The 12400-nt window shown below is 33.0% G+C and overlaps 1 protein-coding gene across 1 annotated transcript; it reads right to left on the reverse strand.

Moving 5' to 3' along the window:
- Positions 1–4269: 4269 nt before the first annotated feature.
- On the reverse strand, positions 4270–11924 carry LOC126655310 (26S proteasome non-ATPase regulatory subunit 2 homolog A). The gene is made up of 25 exons (XM_050349429.2): positions 11677–11924; positions 11147–11247; positions 10306–10426; positions 10167–10226; positions 9866–9933; positions 9422–9464; positions 9047–9112; positions 8911–8949; positions 8734–8816; positions 8400–8514; positions 8118–8192; positions 7872–8030; positions 7624–7731; positions 7445–7549; positions 7227–7367; positions 7037–7141; positions 6563–6784; positions 6322–6435; positions 6038–6253; positions 5879–5938; positions 5679–5792; positions 5502–5587; positions 5236–5344; positions 4949–5127; positions 4270–4645 (listed from the first exon to the last, which is right to left on the reverse strand). The coding sequence occupies exons 1-25, from the start codon at positions 11797–11799 to the stop codon at positions 4570–4572; spliced, it is 2688 nt and encodes an 895-aa protein (XP_050205386.1). The 5' UTR covers positions 11800–11924; the 3' UTR covers positions 4270–4569.
- Between the last annotated feature and the right edge of the window lie 476 nt (positions 11925–12400).

A 12400-nucleotide genomic window follows, 5' to 3' on the forward strand; every position in this document is an offset into this window, starting at 1 on the left:
ATATATGAAAAATAAAAATTGAATGAAAATCACTTTATCAATTTTTTATTTGATTTTGCTTATGTGACAGTCGGGAATCATATATTAGTAAATCATGTCTAGGGGTATGAACGGGCCGGGCCGAGTCTGAGTTAGGCCAAGCTCGAGCTTGAACTCGAGTGTCTTATACAAATTTGAGTTTGAATGGGCCTAAATTTTGAAGCTCGAACTCGATTCAAATTCAATAACAAATATAATAAATAATTAAAATTTATAATATTTGATGTATTTAATGTATTTTAAAAAAAATTATCATAAAATATAGTAGTTTTTAATAAATAAAGAGGATAAACACTTAAATTTAAAGATATAAAAGAACAATTTAATAAAAAAATAATTTTAATATTATGTGTGTGTGACTCGTTTAGCCTCATTTAGACTCGCGAGTCTCACGAGCCTCCTTAATTGATACTCGAGCTCGGCTCGAGTAGCTCGAGCTCGAGCTCGGCTCGAATTTTTCGAGTCGATCTCGAGTTTTTTTTAGTCGATCTCAATTTTTTTCGAGTCGATCTCGAATAACTCACTCCAACTCATTTACACCCTAATCATGTCACAACCATATCATAGTCACGCCATATCTGCATCATAGCTAGTCACATCTTTTATTAACTTCCATGAAGCAAAATTAGATCGGAATTGAGAAAGAGGCTTCTTATTGTAAGAGAAACTAAAGATAAGTTACCAAAAATAATTAAAATAAAGTTTGATAACAGAATAAATGTTTAAAGACTTTTAAGAATTTAATACTCTATTCATAAAAAAAAAAATTTAATACTCTCTTTTGTAAGAGCACTTATTTTAGAACTAGTTGTAAACCCGCGCATTTGCGCGGTATCTAATTATTTTAATAAGAAATTCATGTAAATAATGGCTACAATTTAATATTTCATAATTTATGAACTAATAAAATAAAAAACCTATACAATAACTAATTATTTTAAAGTACTAAATCTCTACGATATGTTTTTTATATTTTTATAAGTTTTTTATGTCGGTTTTTTATCTTTATCTCTCCAATTACTTTCTTCTATTTCTTCAGAACTTTTCCGTGGTTACTTCTTATAATGAAATGTGGATAGAACAACATAATTTTACAGTCCATTATGATATTCATTAAATATGCTTGTATGATCTGACTGTTTTGCATCTATTAGAAAAACTAATGTTACTTTTTTTTTATTATAACTGATAATCGCATAAGGAAATGTCGCATGCTTATTTCTTCTTTTATAACAATTTTTCAGATTACGAAATCCTTATATTAATTATTCTGTAAAAAAATAGAACAAATGATAAATTAAATTTAAATGTTTGCGGGTTATTGAAATTTTATTCAAAACTTTTACTTTTTGTAATAATAGCCTAATTTCAACATTTCGTTGTAATTTTAGCAATTTTTAATCAATTTAATTTTCTCAAATTTTCACCTCAATACAGTACCTATTAGCTTCATTTGTCCTTTCGATCATTTTCAGCTTATTATTTACTTTTACTTCAATCATCAAAACCGTTAGAGAATTTATAATTAGATTTTAACGTTATTTTTATATTTTTAATATCATAAAGTTGATTTCTAAGGTTCTGAAAAATGGGTTTTGCTAATAACGGATTTATTTTACAATTCAAATAAAAATTGGAACAATTAAATTGATTAGAAAATTGGCTAAAATTATAATGAAATGTCAAAATTAGGCTATAATTATAAAAAAAATAAAAGTTTTGGATAAAAATGTAGACAACTCGTAAAGATTTGAATTTGTATTACTATTCGACCTAACAAATATTAAGAATTTCAATAATAATTAAAGCATATTCATTTTTAGCCATAATATATTTTTGTATCATATCATATTGACTTTTTAATTTTATATTAAGATATATAAGAAAATTCAAAATATTTTTTTTTTCATATTATTTGATTTTAAGGCGATATGTTACTTAAACGTGAACCAACTTGAAGACTTGATATTAACTTGATATATGAAGAAAACTATAGTCTTTAACCAATGATACCCGATAATAATGTTTTTAGTATGTTTTTTTTAGTTTGTGTTTTAAATTTACAATTTACAATTGCAAATAAAAGTTGAGCCTTTTGCTTTTTTAAGTTTAATATACACTTAGAGGAAGTGAATTTAAGTTTATTTAAAATATTTAATTAAAACATTTTTCATTTATTTTATAATTTTCTAGTTCTTTTATACAATCAAGTATGATTGATGGATAAAATCTTAGTCCAATATTTTATATAGAGTTTGCATAATAGTATGATAACTAATTTTATGAAAGGTAAATAAAATAGACAGTTATATAGATTATCATAGTGATGCATATTAGAAATTTTGGTAAAAATTTAATTAAAATAATTAAAGTTAGTTGAACATATTTGAAATTTGTTTGAATACAAAATTGATTATATAAACCCTTTGTAATACTTATATCCAGCATTATTCATCACAATGGCATACTTATATCTAGGATTATTATCCAAATAAATTAAGCTAAATCAATTTTTTTCAATTCTTCAACAAAAGACCACTTAAATAAAATAAAAAATTAAATATACAATATTTATTAAGGAGCAAGTGAAATAAAAGCTAATAATTTAAAAAACTTAGCCAATAATTTATATGTAGCATCCCCATATCCATCATTATAATAACAAAAAAATTGATTATGTATTCAAACAACGGAAAAATCAATTAAAAAATTATACCTAAAATTAAACCGCAATAATCAATCTATATATATATTTGCATATTCCTCTAATCAACGCATCTTTCTCATTGGTTTATATGGCGATAATGTTATTCTTTTTAATCATGTAATTAAGAATCAAAATGTAATAAATTTCATCAAGTATTAATTAATCATATCATGTAAACCAAAATTAATCAATAAAGTTGATTTATAATAATTAAACATAAAAAAGGAAAGAAACCATCTTTTTCTAATTTTTGGTAACAATACGTATTCTCAATCACAACAATATATTAAATATTACACAAACAGAAAAATATTATAATCCAATAAATCAACGTAAATAACAACACAAATCTTATATTTCAATCTCAATTAAGCCCCACCAAAATCATCCAATACACAACCTTTACTTATGCGCTCTCAAAGCAAGATCAAATAAGGAGCTGGAGCTAAGTAACAGAAACATAGAAAACAAATGCAAAAATCTAGAATAAAGTAAAAATAAAATGTTAACTGGCCATTAAACAATGTCAAATGAGGAACTAAACAAACTAAATTGAGAACTGAAATATTTATTTCACACTAATTATTATGAGAAGGAATCCATTGGATACGTGAATACCTAAACCTCAAACACCTTCATATAGAAGTAGAAGCCTCAGAGAGTTTTTATAGCAATAGAATTACATGTTCTCTAATCTATTAGATATATTATTTATTTTAGAATTGTTGAGTATGTAAACAGAAGTTTAATTCATGTGATGATGCTAGTTCAAATTAAGTATATAAACTATTTTAACAGACCAATTTTTGGGTTAAGTAACAAATTTAACGCCTTTCACACTGCATTTGACTTTGACGATTTCTATAGGAACCGCAGTCACAATAATGGTTAAGGCATGTTCCTGAGATTCGCATGGTAAAGGACGATAAGTGGATATGACAGCAAGTTGAGGAACCGGTGGCTCTCCGCTAGAGGAACCAGTGAAGGAGCAAGACGAAATTGTGCTCCTAGCATCTCGTAATAGATTTCCGAGTAATGACAAGCTTTTTTGGTTTGCTAGTATTGGCTGATGGGGTGAGGTATTCTAATAGAAGAAAGAAAATGAGAAAACTAGTTGTTGAGCAATTGATTGCCATGCTTGCAACACAAAGGCAATCAAGAGAGACAAATTTTATTTGGATGGAAAATTCCTGCATAGGCATAAAATACTTATGGCTTACAATTTAGCAGATATAAATCAAAAAAGATGGTAACTTTCATGCGTAATATATAAATAATGATCTAATCATCTTGCTCAGTCAACTTACCTATGTGCAAATTAACAATATTTTAGAAGTTTTAAATTAAATGTAGGTTAATCTCTCGAATTGCTCTTATTTTAGAAGTTTTAAATTAACTATGCTCGCATTATTATACACTAGAATATTACTTAATTGGTCAATCTAAAGATATTTAGAATGCTATCATCTAAAAATATTTAAAGCCAGCAATTTGCCCATGCTGACTGCAATCAAGTACTGACATTGCACAAAATATTTTCCTTTTAAATTTAAGTGGTCAAGAGCCACCATGTCCGATGTAAATTCATAAGATAAAATCAGAAACAAAGTGTCACTCATCAGTTCAGATGTATTTTTCCCCTCTTCCTCTAGCACTCTAATCTGCCATGTCTCTAACAGCTGGAGGGAAAATAGACTTGGTCTGCGTCCAAGTTTAACCTTGTCGGAACTCCTATAAACAAAATTGAATATTCTGAACTTCAAGGTGTTACGCAAGGTCATGTAAGATACCAGGAAAGATTCGAGTGATGCTCCGACTAATAATTAGTTATCTTCCTTGTAGTCTGGGTTCTCCCTCAATATGACAAAGCCTTCAAGAATGGGTGAAAGAGGAATATACCTGCACATATAGAGAAGCTCAGTTACTATTAGACCGACAACCGACACAGTTATGCTAATTAGGAGTGTACGCGAGTTTGGTTACTCGCGAGTTATTCAAGATTGATTCGGGAAAAAAACTCAAGATCAAGCTTGAGCAGCTTGGTATGTTCAAGCTCGGGCTAGAGTTTGAGAATTTAAGCCCATTTGAGCTCAGGTTTGTATAACACATACGAACTTGAGCTCGAGCTTGGCATAATTTGGGCCCGGGTTCACTCGTTTACACCCCTAATGCTAATATCTTCAAAAGCAGAAGATGACTCACTTCTCAGTCGCTAGCTCAGCTCTATCACCAGCCGCAAGAAGCACTGGTGTTGAATGGGTCTGGAAACCTGTAATTGTCTTTGGTCGACCTGCCTGACCAACAACATCAACAGCTTGTCCCACACGAACAGGTATAGATAAAGGTTTGAGATTCTCATCCACAGTCATCAACATTCTTGGCTGTGACCCAAAAGAATTAAATTATTGTAAATCATGCCAGAAAGGACCGTCAAATAGTCCACTAGATGCAATGGTAACTAAGACAAAACTGTCCAAACAAAAACAAACCTGCATCGCCAAAACAAGGTAATATAGAACATAATGATATCTCCCCAATATCACAGATTTCATATCAAGGCACGCGTGAAGCATAATTGTTAGACCAGCAAGTGCAGTCCTACAAAGAATAAAATATAGATTCTGTTAGTCGCTGTAAACAAAACATGCTCAAACATAGATAGATAGAGAACTTAGGCCTCAGTTCTTCTAGAGTTTATTGCTTAAAACGGATATAATTAGAAAAGAGAGCAAACTTTTCAGGGAGAGAGATTTACGGTGATAGCAAGAAACGATCAGAATGATATGGATTCAGAGTCAATAAGCCCTTCCCCAAATGTACAAGCCCCTGAGCGATCCGCACCTGAAAAGAACAAATGAAATCAATCTCAAATGAAGCCCGCGAAAGGAAAAAAAAACATATAGTCGAGAAATAATTTCACAAAAAGCATTACACAGAACAGAAGGCTGGCATCTTTGTAGTAATAGCTTGAGAGATTGCGTAGCATGCCAGCGATGCGAGCATTATTGGTTCCTGCACCGATCAAACCTAAGGAAATAACTGCAGCCTGCATCATGTAAACAAATATTGCAGCCGTTAGCCTCCAGACAATAAATGACAAGATAAATAAGGATCCAGAAAACGCAATCTTACCATTGCAACTTCAGAATCTGTGTCATGGCTAAGTCTGCTTAATGTATCCATAACATTAACCTGGTACATTAATTCAGAGCACAAATAAATAATTCCGTAAACAAATATATCATCAAGTATCAAAATCCCCACTTTCAATTACTACAAGAATAGCAGTACTTTTGGATTCGATATGCAGAGGAGACCAAGAGCCAAAGGAACTGCCCGGCGAATATTCTGTTCCCCATACTGCAAAAGATGCTCCAATGATCGAATTGCCATCTCTAGCCCTAATTCCTCTGCCATTGCTACCATAGCAATCCCAAGAACAGCTGGTCCCTGGTGAGATTCGCCCTTCTCAAGATGGTGAGTACATTGACCGAGAAGGTGCTGAACCTGCATGACAAAAAGTATCAGCAAACTGCAACCTCAATGGAGGATAGCTTAATGATATTGATGAATACCTTGAGAACATTCCCGGTTCCCGCGTATGCACAAGAAAGCAAGGTCATGTCACAATACTTTCTGATTTTTTCATTAAATGTCTTAGAAACTTCTGCTGTTGCCTCCACACTGTCCTGTTAATCAAAAACCAGAACATAAAACCAAAATGAAAATACAGTTGCATCTATCCAAAAGATAAATTGTGAAAACTGAAAAGTAATCATAATAGAGATTAACCTATCCTGATATTTGAAAGCGTACCTGCTTCCCAAGGTATAAAAGACCGAGACCAAGAGGCAAGAGCCGTGTAAGCGGGTCCTGTAATTCTGACTCACTGCGATCCATCAATGCAAATATAATCGCCTGTGCAACTTCTTCATTGCAGGAGCCCACGTATATCAAGCCCAATGAAATTGCAGTAAATGCAATTACATCAAGGGGGGCTTTTGCATCATTGAGAATTGGAGACAACTTAAAACGTATCTATCAATTAGAATATAAAACTGTCAGTGGAAACATATACTATAATCAGAAGATGACAAGCTCATCACAGATAAATGAACAAAAAATGATTCAAGTACTTTACTTAAGTTGCAAAATATGCCTGTGAATGAACAGTAGGATCAGCAAGAAAATGTTGCCGAGTGAATTAGTATATTAACAATATTGATATGCTATTGATAGTATAATGTAATTTAAAAGCAGAGAAACAAAAGAAAAGCTAAAATATCAAACCTGATCATTTTGAGAACCAGCATATGAAATACCGAGACCCATAATTGCCCCAATTCTTATGAGAGCATCTTCTTTATCTACATAATCTCCCAGAAGTGCCAATGCCTAAAAAAGAATGCATATAGTTATAGAATTTAGATAGTTGATGGCACATTATGATCTTCTATAGTACAAATGAACGAGTTCTCACAGGATCACAATCATTCTTGATGCCACAATTGACAATCCCAACTCCAAGCAGTGCACCAGCAATAACATGATTGTCATTGCTATGAAAATATTTATCAAGTTGAGCAAGTCCAGAGTCCACATCCCAAAGTAAGATCATACCCTGTTGCAAGGGACAAAATTAACATTTTACAATCGGTCATATATGAATTACGTAACATTGACGAAATAAGTGCATACCAGACTTGCAGCAGCACTAGCCTTTCCATGTTCTTTATTCTTGAAAAGCCAGTTTCCTGAAGTACTACTACTTGAAGAGTCTGATGGAACTGTCATTAACTTATCCTGTGACATGCATAACAATAAACATTATAGAATCAAAAATCCCAGCATTTTTGTGCAAGTTTAACAATATTTACCTGACCAAAACCTGCATTTACAAATGCGTTGACAAATGTAGCAGCCAAATTTTGTCGAGCAGAATCAACACTAGCACCGGCACTTGCTCGGCCATCAAGCAAATGTGCCTTAAGAAACCAAGGAAGCAAATCATGAAATTAGCAAAGCAAGGAAAATATTTTTAGATTATATCTGCGCAAACAGATACTATAAACAGAATGTAAAGCGAATCAACTTCCAGCACAAATTGTATCATCAAAATCCATACCTTATAGATATCTTCTGGAGACTTGGGCTCCATGACCTCAATATCCCGAGCAAGGGTTAAATAGCCTTCACTTAGTTTAATGTTGTTGATAATATCCTGCAATGCCTCTCTGTCCTCATCCTCTGAAGCCATTTCATCATCGAGCTCGAATGCAATTCCCTGCATAAATGAAACACCACTCAGCAATCTACAGCCTGTGCTGCTACATAACTATCAGATATGCATCTCAAAAAGTTCAAAGCTTACATGACGAGCAACAATGTAAGCGAATTGCTTCTTTCGGAGCACAGAATCACAAGCTGAAAAAATCTGACTCACATACTGGAAGCAAATTTTGAGGAGTTAGAAATAATAAATAACCACATATCAAAAAATATCTAAATCTATTTGAATTAGTAATCAGGTTAGTCAAAGCTGTAGAATCCCTGATCAATTAGCTGTAGAAGTCAACTCAATATTCAACAATAATAATATACCTCTTAGAGACCTAGTATGTACAATTAAAAGGTTTTTTATCAGTTATCAAACCTGCAAGTTATCAAGGAATAGTGCAATCTGAAGAGCATTTGCATATTCTTCGTATTTGAGATAAATCATGTAAGCAATATCAAGAACTAGCATATCATCAGGTCCGGGAAGGTATCTGTAATACATGACAACAGAAAATGCGATATCAGTAACAGTATCACAAAGTAACTGAAATTTAAAATGAGCACATAAGTTTCATTACTATTTCATTTGTTCTTCAAATAGAAGTTCATCTTCCATGTACATATATGTAAAATATGATTTCATCTTAACTGCTTGTAACTTGTTATTGACCAATGTTTTCATTCCATAACCTAAATGGAATTTCATTTACCTTGCTGCGCTGGTGAGATATAGACAGGTCCTCTTGAAATTTGTGTTGTCAACATGGTCAATCAAGAGGTCAAGGTCTTCAACCTAGAGATTGCAAATGATTAGATATCAAACATGGAAAAGCACACATACATAAATACACACTTTAACAGTTAAAAGAAAAAGTATTGCAATTTACCTCCATTAATAGGTCAACAGCTTCAGGTTCAGCATTGTGCTGCCAAACAGAATATAAAGAAATCAAAATTTTAAATTCTGAAATGACAGGACTAAACATTCTGTACAAGATTTTAAGATTAACAATGCCAGCCTACCCTCATGTGAAAAGCAACAATTTGTGTAACGAGTTCCATTAAATCGTCAATTGGGTTCTCATCACTCTGCAACATCATATTCAAGAAACAGAATTAAGGATTGGAAAATTACTACACAATAAAATTTAAAATAAAACAATGAGATGAGAACATCACTATCTGTTATGGAGTAATGCAAAAAAGATTTAAGATTTGACCCTATTATACAGAGAGGATCTATATTTATTGATTATATCGTAATTTGTAAGTGCAAAATTAGGAGGCAACTACTTGCATAGCCAAATAGTTTACTGTGCCAAAATTATCATACAAAATTAATTTAAACCATTTCATCCTCCTCTCTTCCCTTTCTTAATTAGCCAAATGATTCCTAACCTGTCGCTTCGCATATTCCTGGGCACACTCTCCAGCCAAGTTCCTAACAACAACGAAACCAAATTATCAGGCGCCGAAACTGACTCATATTTGATATTAAGTGATAACAGGATACTTATAAGAGGGCTACAAAAGATTCTGCAAAAATGTGAAAAAGATGCACAAAGAACAATAAGTATAACCTGTAAACTCAGATAAGACTCTGGCAAAAAAATAAACTAAGATAAGACAACTCATAAGGCAAGTAAATTCACAAGCAAATATCTCAGAAATCAACCAAAGGTTCATTGTTTGACCAACAGATGGTAAATTGAAACATTTCTAGTTTGGCAACCACTTAACCAACTCAAAAATCAAAGTTATGCCATAACCTTAGCAAGAGGTGTTAAGCCTCGAGATATAAAATACTTATACAAACTATGTTCTCAAGGAATTGATGCTCACCTAACATATTCATGGCCCCATGAACCAATGTCACTTTCAGAACCCAACAATCGATACTTTAAGCTCTCCTGAAATTTGCATCAGATTAAACTGGTTAATATCCTACCAAAAAACTTGGCCAATAAATCTTCCGAGTACTAGATAAAGAGAACAACAATACAAGGTTATCATGAGAAAAACATGACGAAATAGAAAAGAAGGGGGTGATGAATACAGAGGCTACAAGAGTACAACGCAAATCACAATTACCACACTCCAAAGATAATAGCATAAACTTAAAATCATAAACAATCAACCATACCCGTTCTCCCTCAGCTGACATGGTCAATGCCAAAACTGACAATATATCAGCCAACAATTTCTGCAATTAAAGAAATTCAGTTGGTTTAGCTACAATAGGTAACAAGATATAGGGCAATCTATAGCTACACAATTTACACCTTAAGGTCTGAATCCGCCATAGATTCATAGAATGCCTTCAAAGTTGCATAATGTGGTCGAAGAAATTTCAATGGCTTTGGAACTGAGGTCATTGAGCTGGTTGATGTCCTAATTTCCTGCCTGCAAGAGAATTTTTTATCAGCCATCGACAATAGTAATACAACAGAGATATGCTAAGTCTCTATAGTCAACTAACGCGCCCAGGCGCCCACAAAGTTGATGATTGAATTTCCCCCCACCATCTGGGAGACAAAGCAGAATAAAAACACCCATCCAAGTCCATCGTGACGATTTCCAACACATACGCATAAGAAATCATGTCTCAATTAAAATTACTTGGGCAGAATATTACCAGTATAGTCCTTGTCTAAGCATCCACTTTAGGTTGAAGACTTGAAGGCTATTCTATTCTAACAGCAAAAAGTATTACTCAACCCACTAAACAAGCATGCAGTAAATAGTGTACAGATCCCTACAGTTTCAATAGATGTCATCTGGCACTCAATATATTTCCTTCTCAAGACAAACAATGACAACAAACCAAATTCTAATCTTTACCCTCTTTCATCAAGAGAGTGAATAATAAAGGATCAGAAGAGATTTTGTTCAATTCCAACTCTGACATGCAACTATAACAGAATAAGGTACACTAAGAAAGCTCCATTATAATAAACAATATTTCTCTCAAAAAAATTATACTTTCCTGAAAGCATATAATCATAACAAAAACATTCAGAAGAAGTAATGAGCAAAAGCTTAAAATCAAATTATCATTATACACACCAGAACATATAAATTCCAAAGACAATTCAAAACAACGACACACGGATGAAAGTATACCTCATACTCTCTAGAGCAACCTTCTGTAATGCAGAATCAGGATCCTGAACCCTTTCCACATACAACTCTAATTGCTGCTTTAATGCTAAATCTTCATCTGACTGCACATTTATAAGAATAACAATAAACAAACACAGCTTACTTGCTATAAATAATAATAGAACATCTACAACATCCAATTAAACCCTAAAATCAGCTTAGTTAAAGTTCATTAGCAATAAGAAATAAATGAATTGGAACATCTACAACGTCCAAAACCCTAACTGAGACTTAATGAAACCCTAAAACCAGCTTAATTGAGGTTAAATAACAATTAGAAATAATTGAATTGAAGCATCTACAACGGCCAAAACCCTAACTGAGACTTAATTAAACACTAAATTCAGCTTAGTTGAGGTTAATTAGCAATAATAACCAACATTATCTACAAATTCCAAACCTTAACCCTAAAAACACACAAAAACCTTAACTCCTAGAATACTCTAAGCAAACAAAATTAAGCTTGAAATCCGATTAGAATAACAACTCACGAGATCCTCATCTTTCTTGTCGTCTTTCTTTTTAGGGTCCTTCGACGGAACCTTCGTCGCCACCTCGTCTCTGGCAGCGGCGCCGCCGCTTCCACTTCCGCTAGCATTAGGGTCCGGTGCCATTCTGAACAAAATTGAAGTGAATAGTGATGGATAGCAGATCTGATGAGTGGTGTGATGATACCTAGAGTTTGTTTGAAGAAAACTAATCTGACTCCGAATGTATATTAACACAACGCAATTCTAAAAGCGGCTTGGGGAAGAAGAAAATCTTTTTAAAAAATTAAATTTTAAAAATAAAAAATTAAAAGACCCGTTGATAATATGGGTATTCGGGTCGGGTGAAATAATTAAGTTTTGAACAAAGGATAAAAAACACCCCGAACTTTACACGAAAGATCAAATACGCCCAAGATCATGAAACCGGATCAAAAAACCCACACCTATGGCAAACCGGGTCAAACACACCCCTCGCCCACTCTCGCACCACGTGTGAATCGCACTCTCCTGAAAAAAAATCTAAAATAATCCTTACCATTTTAAAAAAATCAAATTAGACCTAGAATTCAAAAAAAAAACATTCTTTTGAAGGGCCTACTCCTTAACTCCTCGCCTGATGAGGAGATGTTACTCCTCGTTGAGGAGCAGATCTGCTCCTTAGGCGAGGAGCAGATTTGCTCATCGGAAGAGGAAGACTCTAAAAAAAATTAAAAATAAATATCGG

The sequence above is a fragment of the Mercurialis annua genome, linkage group LG7 (assembly GCF_937616625.2).
Source record: "Mercurialis annua linkage group LG7, ddMerAnnu1.2, whole genome shotgun sequence".
In the NCBI taxonomy this organism is placed as follows: domain Eukaryota; kingdom Viridiplantae; phylum Streptophyta; class Magnoliopsida; order Malpighiales; family Euphorbiaceae; genus Mercurialis; species Mercurialis annua.

Coding starts and splice junctions, on each gene's coding strand:
- LOC126655310 (XM_050349429.2), bottom strand. CDS start 11,799: ATGGCACCGGACCCTAATGCTAGCGGAAGTGGAAGCGGCGGCGCCGCT. Junction 6,254..6,321: donor GAACCGGGAATGTTCTCAAG/GTATTCATCAAT, acceptor TTTGTCATGCAG/GTTCAGCACCTTCTCGGTCA. Junction 5,588..5,678: donor ATGCCAGCCTTCTGTTCTGT/GTAATGCTTTTT, acceptor TGTTCTTTTCAG/GTGCGGATCGCTCAGGGGCT.